The sequence below is a fragment of the Canis lupus genome, chromosome 6, assembly GCF_003254725.2.
Source record: "Canis lupus dingo isolate Sandy chromosome 6, ASM325472v2, whole genome shotgun sequence".
NCBI classification, from domain to species: Eukaryota; Metazoa; Chordata; class Mammalia; order Carnivora; family Canidae; genus Canis; species Canis lupus.
The window spans coordinates 59089368-59111017 of NC_064248.1; the positions used below are offsets into that span (position 1 = coordinate 59089368).

The 21650-nt window shown below is 37.9% G+C and overlaps 1 protein-coding gene across 1 annotated transcript; it reads left to right on the top strand.

Moving 5' to 3' along the window:
• The first annotated feature begins 1041 nt into the window (after nucleotides 1-1041).
• GBP5 (guanylate binding protein 5) lies at nucleotides 1042-19943 on the top strand. The gene is made up of 11 exons (XM_025417735.3): nucleotides 1042-1236; nucleotides 4142-4350; nucleotides 4865-4992; nucleotides 13280-13389; nucleotides 13647-13843; nucleotides 14230-14472; nucleotides 15535-15815; nucleotides 16622-16834; nucleotides 17590-17692; nucleotides 17974-18155; nucleotides 18773-19943. Exons 2-11 carry the CDS (start codon nucleotides 4161-4163, stop codon nucleotides 18887-18889), a joined length of 1764 nt encoding a protein of 587 aa, XP_025273520.1. The 5' UTR covers nucleotides 1042-1236; nucleotides 4142-4160; the 3' UTR covers nucleotides 18890-19943.
• Nucleotides 19944-21650: the final 1707 nt, after the last annotated feature.

The following is a 21650-nucleotide window of genomic DNA, read 5'->3' on the forward strand; positions in this document are numbered from 1 at the left end:
TTATTAATATTTTGGGCAGTTGACAGTTGTAGCTAAAGCTAAGTCATGAAGCTCTGAAAAATGTGCCAATACTATTAGGCAATGGTTGAAAATAAGGAAGACAAACCCCCCAAAATATTTACATGCTTGGGAAAACAGATTTAGGGAGATGGGGGAAGCAGTAGATTGTATTTATTTAGACTTAACTATCCTTATAGAGATTATGAAGCGCTTGTTTGTTTTTTGCTTGTCTTTAAATACTGCAGTATATAGTAGGTATTCAAAGTGTTTGGTTTGAGTATTTGCCTGAGTTGTGAAAGATACACTTACAAAAAACTATCGACCCAGTAATGACTGATCATTTTTCAAGTTATTTAAAACTTGTCAGCATTTATCTCCTTAGGAAGTTAATTTTCTTTCACTGAAATTATACAGCAATTTATTTTGTGTGTTGAGTAGAATGGCTGTGTCCTAAGGCACCTAAGTGACCCGGTTGATTGAGCACCAACTCTTGAATTTGGCTCAGGTTAGATCTTGGGATCGAGCCCTCATATCTGGCTCTGTGCTCCAGAGGGAGTCTGCTTGGATTCTCTCTCTCCCTCTCCCTTTGCCCCTCCCCAGCCGCTGTGTGCTCTCCTTATAAAATAAATGAATAAATCTTAGAGGGGGGCGGAGAGGAGGCAGAGGCAGAGAAGGAGGGCTTCCTTAAAAATAAACAGAAAAGGTACATTCACAAAACTCAGGCATACTTTGGGGTTATATTCACTATGACTGTAGACTTATTATGGTTCCTCACAGCTCTGAGGACCAGGCTTACAGCAGGAAAAAAAAGGAAAAAAACCCCACAACTGATCTCAATCTCAAAGAAGCAATCTCAAAAATTGCAAAAACAGTCTCTTCCACTAACAACATGCAGTTTCTAATAATTCAGGCCAAACATCCAGCCCATTCACCAGGAAATACTCAGGAAATGACTGGTAAAGTGACTAGTCCCTGAGATTATCTTGTGGTTTCAGTTTCTATATGTATGAGGTTTTGAAGACTCTTTCTACTTTTGGTTTGTATTTCATATTCTAATCCTTTGCCCTCTGATGGTCTGGGGGAGGGGGTGGTAGTAAGAAATCCCCAGAATTGTGAAAGAAAGATATCAGAAATCAACACACCTAAACTGAAGGACAAAGAGCTCTTAGCTCCTTCTCAGGGAAGCAGCTTTAGTACCAGCTCTAAAGGATCCCTGCTACTGATCTTGCAGTTAAGGTAAGACTAGGGCAGGGGTGGAAAAGATTTACAAGGGTCAGAATGTTTTTAAAACTTTCTATCCAGGATAGGATGCAGCCAAGCCTGATGTGGACATTAGACACCTTTAAAGACTAAATTGTGATGTTACAAGACAGCAGAATTTTTCTTTTAATTTTTTAAAAATATTTTATTCATTTATTCATGAGAGACACAAACACACACAGAGAGAGACACACAGAGAGAGAGAGAGAGAGAGAGAGAGAGAGACAGGCAGAGGGAGAAGCAGGCTCCATGCAGGGAGCCTGATGTGGGACTCGATCCTGGGTCTCCAGGATCACGCCCTGGGCCGAAGGCGGCGCCAAATCGCTGAGCCACCCAGGGATCCCCAGAATTAACTGAGCCCCAGATACATTTGGTTACTGCTGAATCAGACACAAGCATGTGTGGAGGAATAAACTGACAGCCTAAAATGTCCTAACACTGTTTTCCTTCCTTTGCCACCTTGAGATCCTTTCTTTTTGATAAAACCTAATTAAGTTATTTCAAACTGCAGTCTGATAGTCCGAAGAACTGCAACTGAATAATTTTTATGAGAAAGAGCAATGAATGAGATGTAATGTAAGTAGCTTGCTAACATTGTTAAAAACAGAAAAAGAAAAAAATTGAAACTCAGAATGAACAGTGCAGAGGTTCCTTGAAAGCAGCTATATACTTTTAGTCATAGTCTTATTTTTTTTTAAGGTGGATTTCTTCCTTTAGAAATAGCACTGGATTGAGGTGCCGGGGTGGCTCAGTTGGTTAAGCATCTGTCTTTGGCTCAAGTCATGATCTCCAGCTTCTCAGAACGAGCCCCACATCAAGCTTCTTGCTCAACAGGGACTGTTTCTCTCTCTGTCTCTCCTTCTGCCCCTTCCCACTGCTCATTCTCTTTCTCTCTCTCCTCTCTCTAATAAATAAAATCTTTTAAAAAAATAACCCTGGATTAATTAATTTTGATTTCCTGGAACACACTCATTCCTTAAGGCTTTTTGTGCTGGATTCTGTTTCTATTCTATTGTCTCTACTATTATGAATCATTTAATTCCAGTTGCCCAACTTGACCCATCAATACTGTCTGGCAATTTTGTTGGCCCCTTAGAGCTTATACCTATAAACTGAGCTGAGAATGGCAGAGCAACAGTTAGTTATATATGGGTGTGTTCATATTACAACTGCAAAGATGGTTTCGAGATTGGGCTCTCCGAAAAGAATTAAAGATGTCACCTAGATAACATTTGGGGGCAATGTGTAAAATACTTCTATTAACATAAATACACATATTAACATAAATACTTCTATTAACATAAATGTTATTCCTTGGGAGGTCTGAAAATTCAGACCGATTAGTTCCTCCTGTTAATGACATCATCCCAAAGTACAAGAGTTTGTAAGCCTCCAATATCTGCAAATAGATTTGGATTGTGTATGTTGTTTTTCTAGCTAATTGTAGATCATCACTGCCAGTTCCCCGTACCTTTGTAATCTAAAAATGATTATGACCCCTGCTTTATACAAATCAAGCAACCAGAAATCTACAAATGTATGGTACTGATACTGCAATAGAGATGCATTAGAATGGAAAGAGAATTAGCATTTGAGTCTGTAAAATCATAGAATCTCTCTGTGGGTTCAGGTTGGCCTGGGCATTTCCTGGCTCCCATGTCCATGGTGCTGTGCCATTTGTGCCATCCTTTGCAAAGGATCATTTATGAACTGCTCTTAAGCAGTTTGTTTTCATTGTCACCTGAATAATCTCCAATGCATTAGCTATGAGGAAGAGGGAAGAATGGGTTTTTATAATTTTTAAAAAACATTTTTTATTGCTGGCTAATAAAGGAATCCATAACTCTTCATTGTAAGTTTTTAATGAAAGAAGAATTCAAGCAGATGTTGGATTTTTAGCTTCTGTAGTAAATAATCATTTCTAAAATGGAAGAAAGTTACTCTTTATAAGGCAGAAAAGCAAACACTTGCTTGAGTCTCAGCCTAAAAATGCTTTATCAGGAACTCTATAGGAATTGATGCTCAGAAGTCAATAGTCAAGTATTATTCAAGAAGGCATTTTCACTTGCTCCCTCATTCATAAAACAATCATGCACTGAAGTTTTGACTGAAGAAAACACTACTATACCTATACAAAAAAAATTCCTTAAAAGTAGGTATAAGGGGCACTTGGGTGACTCAGTTGGTTAAGCATCCAACTCTTGGTTTCAGCTCTGGTCATGATCTCAGGGTCATGAGATCGAACCCCACATCCAGCTCCATGCTAGGTGTAGAGCCTGCTTGAGACTCTCTTTCTCCCTCTCCCTCTGCCCCTCCCTGGTTTGTGCTCTCTCTCTCTTTCTCTTTTAAAAAAAAAGAAATAAAAAGAAATAAATTTGTTTTTTTTAAAGTACAGCTATAAGAAGTAAAAAATTATGATTTGTTAGATTATGCTACATAATGACCTGGTGGGATTTAGTATAATACAGTTTGACTGGACATAGCCCTACATGAGACAGAAGCAAGTTGATAAAGGGTAAAAGCAAGAAGTGTAATATAACAAATAATGTTTATAAAGATTCAGTCTGAGGATTTAGGGAGGTAAAAACTAGAGATTACAAGCAAGCCAAAAACCAAAGAGATTCAGATTTTAAATTAGCAGTAGGTAAAACTCAGGAAATCGATTTCCTTATGTCCAACAAATATTTAAAGACCAGTGGGGTAGCCTATAATAGGGCGTAGAGCTTATTTTACTATGACCATCTTTACTCTCCATTTTTCAAAATTTCTTCAAGAATTTAAGCAATGTTGGAAAGTAATATGTCCCCAAGTCCAGAAAGCAAAATGACTTTTTCTTCTATAAGACAGGAAATTTCAACCTATCTCATCTCTTCCCTTGCAGACAAAGTCACACCCTAGGCATGACGCCAAAGATCTACATGCCAGCCCCAGTGTGCCTCATTGAGAACAATGGAGGGCAACTTCTGGCTAATCAGGAAGCTTTGGAGATCCTGTCAGCCACTAGGAATCCTCTTGTGGTGGTGGCTATTGTGGGCCTCTACCGAACAGGCAAATCCTACCTGATGAACAAGCTGGCTGGGAAGAACAAGGGTGAGTGGCACCAACAAAGCTCTGCTCAGTCCCTTCTGCTCACCCACACTGCCAGCACTGAGTGCAGTGAGGCATGGAGAGAAAGTTAGAGCCTGGGAGGAATACTGAAAGTTAATGTTTGGGCCACAGGTGGCTAATTATCTTTTGGAAACAAAGGCAGAGGTCTATTCATGACACGTCACCTCCTTTTCCTCTCTTAGTTTCTCCCTGGAAAAAGCATATTTTCCAATCATAAGGAGTAAAACATCAATAATATAATTTCTATATATGTAATTACAAACTATTAAACGTTTAGTAGTGTGACATTCTTGTAAAAAGGAAAAATATCAAACTTCCAAACTATGGTATTTGAGACTCTCATTTTTCCAATCCTCTATTCTAATTCAGATCAGTACTGGTTATACTTTTTGATGTGTCCTCATCTTACATCCCTTAAACCCTAGCTCAGTTGTCAAGAAGGTCTCTAACTTCCAGATCCCCTCCTCTGTTACTACCTCTCCCTTCCCCCTTGCAGGCTTCTCTATTGGATCCACAGTGCAGTCTCACACCAAGGGTATCTGGATGTGGTGTGTGCCTCATCCCAAAAAGCCGAACCACACTCTAGTTCTTCTTGACACGGAGGGTCTAGGAGATGTAGAGAAGGTAAGGAACAAAAATTCCTTTACATTCCTCTGAACATTCTTTACGAAGGGAGGTTTTTTGTTTTTCTAAATTTGTACTTCTACTTGATAGAGTATAACTTTTCCCCCTTTCTATTTTTCATAGTTGAAATTTGGAAATCTGAGATGAGAAAAATATATTTATAAGCCAGAATCATGACTGGAATAAGACACTAATACAGAGCTAGGCAGTTAACTGAAATCCAGAAAAGATGGTACAAATCAAAGCACTATCACGAGTCTGATCCTGCAGAAAAGAGTAATTAGTAGTGAGTTCTGGGTCAGAGGACCTTGGGTTAGAATACGGCCCTGGCACTTGTAGCTCTCTGACCTTGACATGCAAATCTCCTCAACTCTTTTACTTCCCTTTTGGCCTTATCCAACTTAGCATTTGGACAGTAGGCATGTGGGCTTTTTCCACTTTTATATTGATATTTAACAACCAGCTAACTGTGTGGGAGTTAGGGGAAAGATTTGATTTGTAACACTTGCCAGCTTTTTAAATATTCTCATTAAAGCTGATTCCAAGCTTCCAAAGTGAAGTCACTAAACTCCGGGTTCAGAAGAGATGTGTACAGTCAGCTCCTGTAAGCTGGTATGAGTTGGCTCTAGCATACAATGGAAATTTTCCCTTTCAGTTCTCTCTCTTTTTTTTTTAAGATTTTATTTATTCATGAGAGATGGGGTAGAGAGAGAGAGAGAGAGAGAGGCAGAGACACAGGCAGGGAGGCCACTCCCTCCCTGCAGGGATCCTGATGTGGGACTCCATCCCAGGACTCCAGGATCACGCCCTGGGCCAAAGGCAGGCACCAAACTGCTGAGCCACCCAGGGATCCCCACTTCTCTTGTTTTTTGTTTCCATTTTGCTTTTTGGTTTGCCACAAACTCAAGATGGTTAACTCATTTTGTGCTTTAGTTTCTTCATCTGTAACATGAAAACAGTAGTTATAAGCATATCTCATGGCACTGTTTTGAGTATTAGACAAAATCAGTAATGTGAATTGTCCTGTGTATAATAACTAGCCAATAAAGTAAATATATATATTATGTGTATAGGCCAAATTTGTTTTACACAATTGAAGATCTTGATTTTTCCCTTTATTTTTTAATTCCAGTATAATTAATGTACAGTGTTACATCATTTTCAGGGTATCATATAGCAATTCAACAATTCTACACATTATTCAGTGCTTGTCACTGTAAATGTACTCTTAATCCCCTTCACCTATTTCATCCATCCACCCTCCCCATAATCAGTTTGGTCTCTATAGTTAAGAGACCAAAATTTTTTAATTTTCATTTTTCTTTTTTGTTTGTTTTGTTTCTTAAATTCCACATATGAGTAAAATCAAAGGGTATCTGTCTTTCTCTGACTTGTTTCATTTTGCATTATACCCTCTAGATCCATGTTGTTGCAAATGGCAAGAACTCATTTTTTTATGAATGAGTAATATTCATGTGTGTGTGTGTGTGTGTGTATTTTTTTTTTCTTCATCCATTCATCAATTGGGTTGCTTCCATATTTTGGCTATTGTAAATAATGTCGCAATAAACATAGGGATGCATGCATCTTTTTGAATTAGTGTTTTTGTACTCTTTGGGTAAATTCCCAGTAGTGGAATCACTGGATCATACGGCAGTTCTATTTTTAATTTTCTGAGGAAACTCCACCCTGTTTTCCACAGTGGCTGCAACAGTTTGCATTTCCACCAAAGTGCACAAGTGTTCCTTTTTCTCCACATCCTTACCAACAATTATTGTTTTTTGTGTTTTTGATAAAAATATTGATGTTAAGTACTCTGGTTACCTCCACTAACTTTGACTATCCATTCCAAATACCTAACTAGTTATAAGAAAAACTGGTGAGGGAGGAGGAGTTAAGAAGGCAGGGAAGTAGGAGGACCCTAAGCTTGTCTTATCCCTCAAACACGGCTAGATAGTTATTAAATTAGTCTGAACACCCAAGAAGTCAATCAGAAGTCTGAGAGAACAAAAATTGCACATATACAAGTAGAAAAGCCTTTGGAAGTGCGGAAAGTCTTCAGGGAGCAAAACGGTGCCACCTATTGAAGGCCAGAGCTGCTTACGCCAAGCCCCACCCCTATGCCCCTGGAGAAGTATTTCCACAGAAACATATCAGCCTGAGAATCAGCGCAGCAGGCCCCTCCCCCAGAAGACCAGCACAGACAACTAGCTTGCAACAAATTTATTGATCATAGAGTGCTGCAAAGCTTCATTCAGTTCTAGGAGAAACAGGACTGAGCTTCCTGTTTACTTTTATTCTTTATTTCTTTTAAATACATTTAATTTCCTATATTTCCAAATCTTTTATTAATTTTTACTATTAACTTTAATTTTTAATACTTTTCATACATGTTTTTAATTTTTTTCTTTCATTTTATCTTACCTTATTTTTAAATTTTATGATCTAGATTCTTTTAACAAACAGATCAAAACACACCCAGGGTCTAGTGGGTTTTTGGTTTTCTTGCTTTGTGTTTCTGTTTTTGGTTTTGTATGTTTTTAGTTGCTGGTGTTGTTCCTTTTCTCTCTTATTTTCTTTTCTGGGCAAAATGACGAGACAGAGGAATTCACTCCAAAAGAAAGAACATGAGGTAGAACTCACTGCCAGGGATTTCATCAATATAGAATTAAGTAAATTATATCTTAACTAGAATTTAAAACAACAACTATAAGGATACTAGCTGGGCTTGAAAAAAGCATAGAAAACACTAGAGGATCCTTCATTATAAAGAAAAAAGAACTAAAATCTTGTCAGGCAAAAATTTAAAATACTATAACTAAGATGTAAACACAAATGGAGGCCATAAAAATGAGGATGGATGAAGCAGCTGAATGAATCAGTGATATAGAAGATAAAATTATAGAAAATAATGAAGCCAAAAAGAAGAGGGAAAGAAAGTAATGGACCATGAAAGTAGATGTAGGGAACTCAGCAACTTAGTAAAATGTAGTAACATTCCTATCGTAGGAGTCCCAGGAGATAAAGAGAGATATAAAGGGGCAGAAGGTTTATTTGAATAAATTCTAGCTGAAAACTTCCCAAATCTGGGGAAGGGCACAGACATCAAAATCCAAGAAGCACAGAGAACTCCCATTAAATTCAATAAAAGCCCACCATCAGAAAGGCATAACACAGTCAAATTCACAAAGTACACAGACAAGGAAAGAATCCTGAAAGCAACAAGGGAAAAAAGTCCTTAACCTACAAAGGAAGACAGATCAGGTTCTCAGCAGATCCATTCAGAGAGACTTGGCAGGCCAGAAAGGAGTGAAAGGAATTATTCAACATGTTGAATGGGAAAAAATATGCAGCAAAGCATTCTTCATCCAGCAAGCTCTTATTCAAAAGAGGAGAAAGAGTTTTCCAGACAAAAAATAAAGAGGTTCATGACCAGTCCTGCAAGAATTTTTTTTAAAGATTTTATTTATTTATACTAAATAAATAAGAGCCACAAAGAGAATGGCAGAGATATATAGGCAGATAGAGAAGCAGGCTCTGAATTCATTCTCTCAATAATCACTCTGAATGTAAATGTACAAACTGTTCCAGTCAAAAGACATAATGTATCAGAATGGATTGAAAAATATGATCCATCTATATGGTACCTACAAGAGACTCATTTTAGACCTAAAGTCACCTACAGGTTGAAAGTGAAGGGATTGAGATCCCTGGGTGACTCAGTGGTTTGGCACCTGCTTTCGGCCCAGGGCATGATCCAGGAGACCCAGGATCGAGTCCCACATTGGGCTCCCTGCATGCAGCCTGCTTCTCCCTCTGCTTGTGTATCTGCCTCTCTCTCTCTCTCTCCCTCTCTCTCTCTCTCTCTCTCTTTCTCTTCCCATCTCTCTCATGAATAAATAAAATATTTTTTAAAAAATTGAAAGTGAAGGGATAGAGAACCATCTACCATGCTAACAGATGTCAAAAGAAAACGTAGCCATTCCTTATAGCAGACCTAGATTTTTAAACAAAGACCAAGAGATGAAGGAGGCTTTTTATCATAATTAAGGGGTCTATCTATCAAGAAGATCTAACAATTGGAAATATTTATGCCCCCTACGTGAGAAAACCCAGATATATAAATTAATTAATAACATACATAAAGAAACTCACTGATGATAATATAATAATGGTAAGGGACTTTAACATCCCAATTACAGCAAGGGACACATCAGCTAAGCAGAAAACCAACAAGGAAACAACAGTGTTGAAGAACACACTGGGCCAGACAGACTTAACAGATATATCTAGAATTGTTACCTTAAAGCAACAGAGTACACACTCTTCTCTAGTGCACCTCAAACATTCTCTAGAGGAGATCACACACTGGGTCACAAATCAGCCCTCCGTAAGTACGAAAAGATTGAGATCATGCTATGCATATTTTCAGACCACAATGCTAGGAAACTGGAAGCCAACCACAGGAAAAAATTTGGCAAGACCTCAAATACATGCATGTTAAAGAACATCCTACTAAAGAATGAATGGGTTAATAAGGAAATTCAAGAAGAATTTTAAAAATATATAGGAAAAATTGAAAAAGAGAGCACAAGAGCCCAAAACCTTTGGGATGCAGCAAAGGCACGCTTAAGAGGGAAATATGTTACAGCACAGGCCTACCTCAAGAAGCAAGAAGAGTCTCAAATATACAACTTAACCTTACACCCAAAGGACTAGAAAATGAACAGCAAATAAAGCCTAAGGCCAGCAGAAGAACAGAAATACTAAAGATGAGAGCAGAAATCAATGACATAGAAAACACTAGGAGAACAGATTAATGAAACTAAGAGCTGGTTCTTCAGAAGAATTAATGAAATTGATAATCCACTCTAAGACTTATCCAAAAAAAAAAAAAGAGAGAGAGAGAGAGAGAGAAAAGACCCAAATAGATAAAATCACAAATGATAGGGGAGAGATCACAACCAACACCACAGAAATATAGACAATTATGAGAGAATACTATGAAAAATCACAGGCCAACAAACCGGGCAATCTGGAAGAAATGGACAAATTCCTAGAAACCTACAAACTACCAAAATTGAAACAGAAAGAAATAGAAAATTTGAACAGACCCATAACCAGCAAAGAAATTGAATCAGTAATCAACAACCTTCCAACAAACAAAAGTCCTGGGCTGGATGGTTTCCCAGGGGAACTCCACCAGACATTTAAAGAAGAGTTAATACCTATTCTTCCCAAAACATTCCATAAAGGTGGAAATGGAAGGAAAACTTCCAAATTCATTCTATGAAGCCAGCATTACTTTAGTTCCAAAACCAGACAAAGACCCCACTAAAAAGGGGAATTACAGGCCAATATCCCTGATGAACACGGATGTACAAATTCTCAAAAAAATACTAGCCAATGGAATCCAACAGTATATTAAAAGAATTACTCACCATGATCAAGTGGGATGTATTCCTGGGCTACAGGGCTGGATTGCTATTCCCAAATCAATCAACGTGATACACTACATTAATAAAAGAGAGGATAGGAACCATATGATCCTCTCAATAGATGCAGAAAAAGCATCTGACAAAATACAGCATCCATTCTTGATAAAAACCCTCAACAGAGCAGGGATAGAGAGAACATACCTCAACATCATAAGAGCCATATATGAAAGACCCACAGCTAATATCATCCTCAGTGGGGAAAAGCTAAGAAACGTTCCCCTGTGGTCAGGAATAAGACAAGGATGTCTACTCTCACCATCACTATTTAACAGAGTACTGGAAGTCTTAGCCTCAGCAATTAGAAAACACAAAGAAATAAAAGGCATCTGAATCACCAAGGAAGAAGTCAAACTTTCTCTATTTGCAGACAATCTGATACTCTGTAGGAACCCTGAAGGACTGCACCAAAAAATTGCTAGAAGTCATCCATGAGCTCAGCAAAGTAGCAGGATCTGAAATCAATGTGCAGAAATAGGTTGCATTTCTATGCACCAATAACAAAGAAGTAGAAAAAGGAAACCAAAGAATCAATCTGCTTTGCCATTGCATCAAAAATAATAAGATGCCTAGGAATAAATCTAACTAAAGAACCAAAAGATCTGTACTCTGAAAATCATAGACCACTTATGAAAGAAATTGAAGAGGACATAAAGAAATGGAAAAGCATTCCATATTCATGGATTAGAACAACATTGTTTGTTGCAATCTACACATTTAATGCAATTCCCATTGAAATACCACCAGCATTCTTCATTGAGCTAGAAGAAACAATCCTAAAATTTATATGGAACTACAAAAGACTCCAAATAGCCAAAGCAATCCCAAAAAAGAAAAAAACTGGAGGCATCATGATTCCAGATTTCAAGCTACTTCAAAGCTACAGTTATCAAGACAATATGGTATTAGCACAAAAACAGACACAGAAATCAATGAAACAGAAGAGAGATCCTAGAAATGGGCCACAACTATATGATAAACCAATCTTCAACAAAGCAGAAAAGAATAGCCAATGGAAAAAAGTCTCTTCAACAGATGGTGTTGGGAAAACTGGGCAGCAACATGTAGAAAAATGAAACTAGACCATTTACTTATACCATACACAAAAATGAGTTGAAAATGGATGAAAGATCTTAATATGAGACAGGAAACCATCAAAATTCAAGAGGAGAACATAGGCAGAAACCTCCTTGATCTTGGCCATATCAATTTCTTACTAGACACATTACCAGAAACAAGGGAAACAAAAGCAAAAATGAATTATTGGGACTTTGACAAGATAAAAAGCTTCTGCACATTGAAGGAAACAATCAACAAAACTAAAAGATAGCTTTCTGAATGGGAGATGATATCTGTAAACAAGGTATCTGATAAAGGATTAATATCCAAGATCTACAACAAACTTACCAAATTCAACATTTCAAACACAAATAACCCAGTTAAGAAATGGGCAGAAGCCATGAACAGACACTTTTCCAAAAAGACATTTAGGTCGCTAACAGACACATGAAAAGATGCTCATCATCACTCATCATTAGGGAAAAACAAATCCAAACCATGATGAGATATAATCTCACACCTCTCAGAATGGCTAAAATTAACAGCACAAGAAACAATAGGTGTTGGTAAGGATGTAGAGAAAGGGGAAGCCTCTTGCACTGTTGAGGCAAATGCAAACTGGTGCAGCCACTCTGGAGAACAGTATGGAGGTTCCTCAAAGTGTTAAAAATAGAGGTACTCTATGATTCAGCAATTGCATCACTAGGTATTTATCCAAAGGATACAAAAATATAGATTCAAAGGGATACATGCACCCTGATGTTTATAGCAACATTATCAACCATAGCCAAACTATGGAGAGAACCCAAATGGCAACCAATGAATGGTTAAAGAAGATGTGGTATAGGGATGCCTGGGTGGCTCAGTGGTTGAGCATCTGCCTTTGGCTCAGAGTGTGATCCCAGGGTCCTAGGATAAAGTCCCCTGTCGGGCTCCCCACAGGCAGCCTGCTTTTCCCTCTGCCTATGTCTCTGCCTCTCTATGTCTCTCATGAATAAATAAATTTCTTTAAAAAAGAAGGTATGGCATATATATATATATATGCAACATATATATGTGTGTATATATATACACACACACACACACACACACATATATATATATGTATATATTTATACATACACACACACAATGGAGTGTTTCTCAACCATCAAAATGAGTGGTCTTGCCATTTGCAATGACATCGATGGAGCTAGACTGTATTATGCTAAATGAAAAAAGTCAGAGAAAGATAAATACCATATGATCTCACTCATATATGGAATTTAAGAAAGAGAACAAATTAACACGTGGGAAGGGGAAAAGAAAAAAAAGAGAGAGAGAAACAAGCCATAAGAGAATCTTAATGATAGAGAACAAACTAAGGGTTGGTGGAGGGAGGTGGATGGGAGATGGGCTAGACAGATGATGGGTATTAAGATGTTTATGTAAGTGATGAATCACTGAATTCTATTCAAAAACCAATATTGGAATTCTATTCCAAAACCAATATTGCCCTGTATATTAACTATTAAATTTAAATTAAAATAATAATAAAATAAGTTTAAAAAAGAAAAACTGGTGAGTTAACAGTATATGATTCTATATAAATTTATCAATGTTAACAGAACTTTGAATAGTAATGTTTCTCATAATCATTTTTGTTTATCTTGCTTAACGTAAGTCAAGGGCCTATTTTTAATGATTGGTCATCTAAGAATACTATGAGACATGACTTAAATTTGTTCTTTTAGGGTGACAAGAACAATGATGCCCAGATCTTTGCATTGGCAATACTATTGAGTAGTACCTTTGTATACAATACTATGAACAAAATTGATCAGAAGGCTATTGACCTATTGCAGTATCCTTATGTGGTCCAAGATGGCACTGGAGCCAGAGAGAACTCTATTTACCAGCTGTGTTTGTGAGTTTGTGAATCAAGCACGAAAATGAAAAAATATAAAGCACTAAAGGTACGAAAGAGAGTCCTTAAATTTATAGATCAAATGAGGAGTTAAGACCCAAAGGGAAAATAAACATATAGGGAGACATGGAACTAAATATATATGGGCTTAGATGAAGTCCTATTTCCATCAGTTTTCCTTAACTGCATCCCAGCTATGTTACAGAACTGTCGAATCTGCTCAGGAAAGTATCCTCACCTGATCTTGAAGGGGTTGAAGATGCAACTAACCTTCAGAGCTTCTGTCCAGACTTTGTGTGGACTCTGAGAGATTTCTTTCTAACCCTGGAAAAAGATGGGCAAGACATCACAGCAGATGAATACTTGGAGAATTCCCTAAGGCTAAAGCAAGGTAGCTGGACTTCAGTTTTAAAAGAGAGAAGAAGAAAAAAATAAAAAAATAAAAAAATAAATAAAAGAGAGAAGAGTACTAAGAGAAATTTTATCTCATGTGTAGGTGGTTAAATTAATAGTTTCATATATTTACTCACCTTGCTAAACTACCAAATAAATATTCGTTTATAGTAAACTAATAGACTCAGTATTAAATTGTATTAATCCCCTGTTCTTGGAGCAAATTCTTTTTTCCTTTCCCTGATTAGTTACCTTTCAGCTTTTTGCTTAGAGTCTGTGAAGATGTAGTAAAATAACATCAGGTGGAAACACATTTATTTGAGGAGAATAAGTTAACTCGAATGCTAATCTTATGCTAAATGAGTCCTATTTTTCTTTTCCCAGGCACTAATGAAAGTGTTAAAAACTTTAATTTGCCCCGTCTATGTATAAAAGAATTCTTTCCAATAAGGAAATGCTTTATCTTTGACTCTCCCACTCACCGGAAGAAGCTTGCCCAGCTTGAGACGCTGCCTAACGATGAGCTGGATCCTGAATTCGTGCAACAAGTGGCAGGGTTCTGTTCCCACATCTTCAACCATTCCAACACTAAAACTCTTCCAGGAGGTATCAAGGTCAATGGACCCTGTGAGTACCCTTTTTAGAATTCTTCAATTCAACACAAAGAATGGGGCACTGTTGTAAGTTTCTCCTTCCACTGTCAATGTTGAAAATGCGTAGTCAATTACTACCAAGAAAATCATGTGTATCATATTTATTAAAATCCAGTAAGTACCAAAAATATTTCTAGTGCTTTTTAAAGTAATATCTCCAAAGTAGGATAAAATAAAGTGTAACCTGAGAAAAAGGTCAAGTTAAAAAAGTTATCCCCATAAATGGTCCACCACTGAACTAGACTAACTCATATCATGGGTTGGCATCGCTTGTTCAACCAATATAGTAGATACTAATTATATGTCACAGTTTTTGAGAGACACGAAATGAGGAATACATATATATTCTCTGTAAAAATGAAGTGAGTTCATACAAACATTAAACAGAGGCCCAGGTTATCTAAAACCCTAAAAGAAATCCAGCAGACTTCTAGGTCCAGTTTCAACTAGAGTCTCTATCTCTCAGAAGTTTGTAAATTATTACTGCATTCAAGAAGGAAGTTGAGTGCAAACAAAAGTATGCAAAGGACAAGAAAGACAAACAGGAAAGTTTCAACAAAGAGTAAAGGAGACTGGTCTAGTGAACACCCGCTTTCTGCTTTTCCAGAGCAGGATAATGCTCATGCCAGCTTTACATACCGAAGTGAAAGATGAAAGGGCATTCTGAAGGGAAAAGAAACCTGAGGAAGAGGGAAAGAAAGGGGAGAGTAAGAGGCAAAAGGCCTATAGCATTCTAATCAAACAAATATGCCTAACTTTGCATAACCATTTGCTTATTTCTCAATGAGAAAAGGATGAAATGTGGATGATCACATACATCTTGAGTTTTCCCCTTTGAATACTTTCTTTTCCCAAAGAAAGATCTTGCTTTAGGTCACACAGTTTCCCAAAGGACCTTATTTGGGCCACTGGCACCGTATGCAGAAAGCTGAAAAAGTGCAGGCGATGCACTGTGAAATTAACGCTCACAGAATCACCCAGTTTAGAGCATGCCCTCTTTCTTGAAAATAACACAAGCATCTCTTCTCCTGTGAAGATCTAAAGAGCCTCGTGCTGACGTACATTAATGCCATCAGCCGTGGGGATCTGCCCTGCATGGAGAACTCAGTCTTGACCTTGGCCCAGATCAAGAACTCAGCAGCAGTGAAAAAGGCCATTGACCACTATGACCAGCAGATGAGCCAGAAGGTGCAGCTGCCCACGGAAACTGTCCATGAGTTGCTGGACCTGCATAGGGAAAGTGAAAGAGAGGCCACAGAAGTCTTCATGAAGAACTCTTTCAAGGATATGGACCAAAAGTTTCAGAAGGAATTAGAGGTAATTATCTTTTTTTTTTCTCTAGTTCATGGGGCTTATGACCAATAAGAGGCAAAGTTGCATTTTATTGCTATGAAAGGCAAAATTGGGACTGAATAGGGAAACACAATCCTTACTAGACTGGAAAATAATGATTACCACTTATGTGATCAAGATATCACTTATTCTGAAAAAAAAAAAAAAAAGAAAAAAGAAAAAAACAAGCAAACGTGTCACTACCCTGGACCCTATAGATTCTGAAACTTTCACAGATACACAACTCACCTTACCATGTTACAACCATGAACTAATTTTTTTAAGTAATCTTATTCCTTAAAACATTATATTCACAAAGTATTCATTAACTTTCCTTTTTTATTAATCAAGATGCAGAATTGCCAAATGAGTCTACTAAAAGATCATGTCTCCAGGTTTGATAGCATACACTACACCACTCTGGCCAGTTACTGCGTACCCTATACTCACTGGGAATCCCAGGCCCAGTGTTGCACTAAAACCAGAAAGTTGTAAAATAGTAGGTTGCATTTAAAATTACAGCATGAGGCTGAAGATGTGTGGTCTAAAGATGACATCTGAAGCAGAAATTGCAAAAGAAAGAGGTTTCAAGGGAATTTCAAACCCAAAAGCAAAGTAATTTTTCTACAGTATATCATCTTTGGAATTTTTCTAGGCTTGGTGGGAAGGATATAGTCTTACTTGTAGTCCTCTAGTTTCTAAAAAAAATATAAAGATTATTTTTGAGAACCATTTCTAGAAATTATGAAGTGTTGCTAACATCTTCTCCATGGACCTCTGTCCCTCTGAAGACTCTTCTAGAAGTAAAAAAGGATGACTTATATAAACAGAACATGGAGGCATCATCATGCCGTTGCTCAGTTTTACTTCGGGCTATTTTTGGTCCTCTGGAAAATGATGTGAGGCAGGGCATTTATTCAAAGCCAGGAGGACATCATCTCCTCGTTCAGAAGACAGAAGAGTTGAAAGCAAAGTACTATCAGGAGCCCAGGAAAGGAATGCAGGTATTACAAATTTTATCTATTAATCACAGAAATTGTTAAGGGGCTTCTTTCAAAAACCAATGAGGACAGGAAGAGTATTTATAACCTAATGATAGCTGTGGAATTAAACCATACAATATCACCATAATCACCTGACTTTTATTGCTATCATGAACATTCATTATAATGAAGAAACTTTCTTGGTTACATGGCACAGAATCCCAATAATTGAAGCTAATGTAAGAAAGAATGATAATTCACTGGCTTATATAAACTAAAAGCAAAATGTTTAAATGCTATTCTATGTTCAAGAGTTCAAACAATATCACAAATTTTACCCCTTCCTTCTTTTTCCAATCTCCACTGCAGCTTTTTGTTCTCTTTTCCTCACTATTGATTTCATTCTCAGGCAGGTTCAACCCACAGGGTGGGCGAATGACACCAACAGCCCCAAGCTTAATTAGTCTTTTGTGCTCCCAGTCTCAGTATAGAGAATATTTCCCAGCATCCCTATCAGTCTTTCAAACACCCAGGCTGCAGTCTTTCCCCACCTGTACCCAAATTCTCTGCATCTGGTAGCCTTGGGTGCTCTGATTGGCCAGCCCAGAGCTTTGCAACCACCCTTGTCACAGAAGAGGTTTAATTGGCAGTTTTACCAAGGACAGGGCTGAGCACTTCCAGGAAGGAAAAGATCCGGGGATGAAAAAGAAATAAAGGTTTATAACATTCTTAATCCCCATTTCCTACTCCTAACTTCATGTTTTTGGGGTCCCTAGGCTGAGAGAGCTCTACAGGAATATTTACAGTCCAGACAGTCTACAACTGATGCCATCCTACAAATAGACTTGGCTCTCACAGTGAGGCAAAAGGAGATAGAAGGTGAGAAGAAAATGGAGGGGATGCAAGCTAGACCTTTCTACACATTTTAATGAATTTCATCTGCTTCACCTGTGATCCGTAAACCAGAGCAAGAATGGCAAAGATGATTCCTAGCTCCTCGGGCTGAATCTGAACAGGGCATGTGCTGTCAGTTGCAATATGGTTTCCTGGAAGGGAGACAGTTCCAGGGAGTTTTCTTTATGAGGTAGTAGCAATAACAAGAGTGGGGAACAGAAGGAAGAGGCTCTTTAATCCTAGAGGGTTGTCATTTTCTTCCTCAGAGGCAAATAGGAAAGCACAGGCTGCGAAGATTGTAGCACAAAGGTTGGAGACAATTCAAAGGCATAACCAGCAAATGATGATGCAAAGGGAGCGGCTCTATCAGGAACAAATAAGACAGATACAAATATTCAGAGAATACCAGTTGCAACAACAGCAGAGGGCCCTGGAACGTCGATTCCAGGTATGCATCAATTATTTCATCTCAGGATTTTAACCATATCTCTCCTCCCTGTATTGATGAGGGCATGAAGCAGTGACAAGGCAGAGAGGCAGCACAGTACTGCAGCTCAGGTCAAGGACTCTGGAGTCAGATGTCCTGGATATGAATCCTAGCTCTACCTCCTACTAAATACATGGTTTGAGCAACCTATGCCTTGGTTTCCTCTTGTGGAAAATGGGGACCATAATAAAGCCCATTTTATAGGGTTATTTTGATAATTAAATAAGAACATTTGGGTTTAGAATTGTGTTTGTTCTAGAATAAGCACTAAAATGTGTTAAATAAAAGCCCAGGACCTTTCTATCCCCTAGCAATTTTTGTTGTTATCTTGTTCATTGCTCTAGATAGTCTTCTTTGGTTATGATAACCTTATTAAATTAATTTACCTTTTTCTACCTATGAAAGAAGCCCAGAATGAGAAATGCACATGAATGGAAAAGAAGAATTCTGTGACTGTCTTTTGTTACTTACTGACAGGTTAAAATAAACAAAGAAGTCAATGATTTGGGTTTCCCCCCTTCAAGTGATATAGACATTGCTTTCTGCTAAGCTCTCCTGTTTTATTTATCATTCTTTAGGAAGAGGCTGAAAATCTCAATAGGGAAATCGAAACTGAACGCAGAAGCCTTCAAAATGAAATCCAGGATCTCCAGAGGAATGTTGTCTCATTGGATGATACATGCATCTTACTCTAAAGAGCTAAATATCAGAACAAACTTTTCTTGTTCACTTTTGTTAAAGGCACAAAAGTTTGAGAAATTATAGAAACTGGAACAATCACCACTTAAATAAACTTCATAATTCTTGTGTCAAACTTTTGTACAGTTCTAAAATTATAAAGCTTGTAATTAGTATAATGTACATTTCAGTAATTCCATAGCTTAAATAAATGATGGTCACTTCCTTAAAAAGACTGTGAATTCTGTAATAAGGATTTTTATCACTATCCTTATTTAGGGTGATACTGGCTTGGTTCCATCAGGGGAAACTGTCTTATAACCCAATTCCATCCCTCCAATTTTCTATTTTGGATTGAGGGTATTAGGAGTGGCCAAAGGAGTGATACCCACAATGGACAAAGTCAAGTACAATTTGGCCAAAGTCATGGGCTCAAATGGGCATCATGCTTGCCAAGTGGTCTTGTGCTGGATGCCATCAGAGGAAGGCACCAATAGTAAGGACAACTAACCTCGTGGAAACAATGTATGGTTCTCTTGTGTATGGACACTGCTCAGTTTATTGCCAATGATGTGACTCCTGGATACAGTTAGTATATGGTCTGCTTAGGTTCTAAGCTGAAAAAAAACACAAACCCCACAAAACAACAACAACAAAAAAACATGGTAATGAAATAAGGGTACTCCAGATGGTGGAAAGAACTACCAGCATAGAAACTATATCATAGGCTGCGGGCTAAATAAGACTTTTCCTTGTTAATTCTCAAAAAGGGCATAACTTAAACAGGATATTTTATATTATAAAGCAATTTATATTGGACTTAATAACTGTGTCACATGTTTATAATCCTTCAAAGCCTGTAAATAAATGGTATAAGGAATGCTGGATAAGGTGCCAAAAAGTTTGATGGGGATCATTTAATTTTATACTTGGCTTTAGTGCCAAAGCTAAATGATCTTAATTCTTTGCAATTATATATAAAAGCATACTGATTTTTTCCTAAAATTATGGTTTAAATACATTTGTACATATTTTAACTATAAATAACAATTAAAATTTTCAAAAACATAACTCTACTACTTTGTTTTCATCTTCTCCAAAATTGGAAAAATTTGGAAGGTCATAAATGCTGCAGACACATGACTGGTACCTTGAAGCTATCCACTTGCACCACGGCTCTCTCTCTCTACATATGTCTAACACGGCTTCCCCACAGCATGGCACACTCATGTGGCTAGCTTCCAAGACAGTGTTTGAAGTAGCAAAATTCCAAGCTTAAAATCTCTTAAGACCCATTTTTACACACAACTCCCTTTTTGTTGCATTCCATTGATCAGGATAGTTCATAGGCAGGATCCCTGGGTGGCTCAGGGGTTTAGTGCCTGCCTTCAGCCCAGGGCATGGTCCTGGAGTCCCAGGACTGAGTCCCACATTGGGCTCCCTGCATGGAGTCTGCTTTTCCCTCTGCCTATGTCTCTGCCTCTCTCTCTCTCTCTCTGTGTCTCTCATGAATAAATAAATAAAATCTTTAAAAAAAATAAAAGGGATAGTTCATAGGGAAAGCTCAAATTCAAGGCAAGGAGAAATGGAATCTACCTCTCTATAGGAGATGTGGCAATAAATTTGCAGCCATTTTTTAAAAATCTATTTATCTCGGGGCACCTGGATGGCTCAGTTGGTTAAGCATCTGCCTTTAGCTCAGGTCACAATCCCGGGGAGGTGAGACTGAGCCCGTCTGGCTCCCAGCTTGGCAGGGGATCTGCTTCTCCCTTTCTGTCTGCCACTCCCCTTGCTTATATTCTATCACTCTCACTCTTTATTTGGGTCCTGGGTGGCTTAGTCAGTCAACCACCTGACTCTTGATTTTGGCTCAGGTTACAATCTCAGGGTCATTAGATGGAGATAGTATCAAGTTCCCACTCAGTGGGGAGTCTGCTAAAAAGACAAAGAAAACCGAAGGAGTTTGTGATCACAAAAACAGTCCTGCAAGAAATTTAAAGGGAGGCTTTGAGTGGGGGGGAAAAAAAAGACCAAAAGCAATAAAGACTAGAAAGGACCAGAGAACATGACCAGAAACATCAACTCTAGAGGTAACACAATGGCAGTAAATTCATCTCTCAATAATCACTCTGAATGTAAATGCACGAACTGCTCCAGTCAAAAGATACAGATATCAGAACGGATTGAAAAACACTATCCATCTATATGCTGCCTACAAGAGACTCATTTTAGACCTAAAGTCACCTGCAGGTTGAAAGTGAGGGGATAGGGAACCATCTATCATGCTAACAAATGTCAAAAGAAAGTCAAAGTAGCCATACTTATAGCAGACAAACTAGATTTTTAAACAAAGACCAAGAGATGAAGGAGGCTTTTTTATCATAATTAAGGGGTCTATCTATCAGGAAGATCTAACAATTGGAAATATTTATGCTCCCTACGTGAGAGAACCCAGATATATAAATTAATTAATAACATACATAAAGAAACTCACTGATGATAATACAATAACAGTAGGGGACTTTAACATCCCAATTATGGCAATGGACACATCATCTAAGCAGAAAACCAACAAGGAAACAATGGTGTTGGAGAACACACTGGGCCAGACAGACTTAACAGATATATCCAGAATTGTTACCCTAAAGCAACAGAGTACACATTCTTCTCTAGTGCACCTCAAACATTCTCTGGAAGAGATCACACACTGGGTCACAAATCAGCCCCCCACAAGTACAAAAAGACTGAGATCATGCTATGCATATTTTCAGACCACAA

Bases quoted from the DNA above. Each gene is read 5' to 3' on its own strand.
- GBP5 (XM_025417735.3), top strand. From the start codon at position 4,161: ATGACGCCAAAGATCTACATGCCAGCCCCAGTGTGCCTCATTGAGAAC. The intron at 15,816-16,621 runs GTAATTATCTTT...GTCCCTCTGAAG, and splicing joins AGTTTCAGAAGGAATTAGAG to ACTCTTCTAGAAGTAAAAAA. The intron at 18,156-18,772 runs GTATGCATCAAT...ATCATTCTTTAG, and splicing joins CCCTGGAACGTCGATTCCAG to GAAGAGGCTGAAAATCTCAA.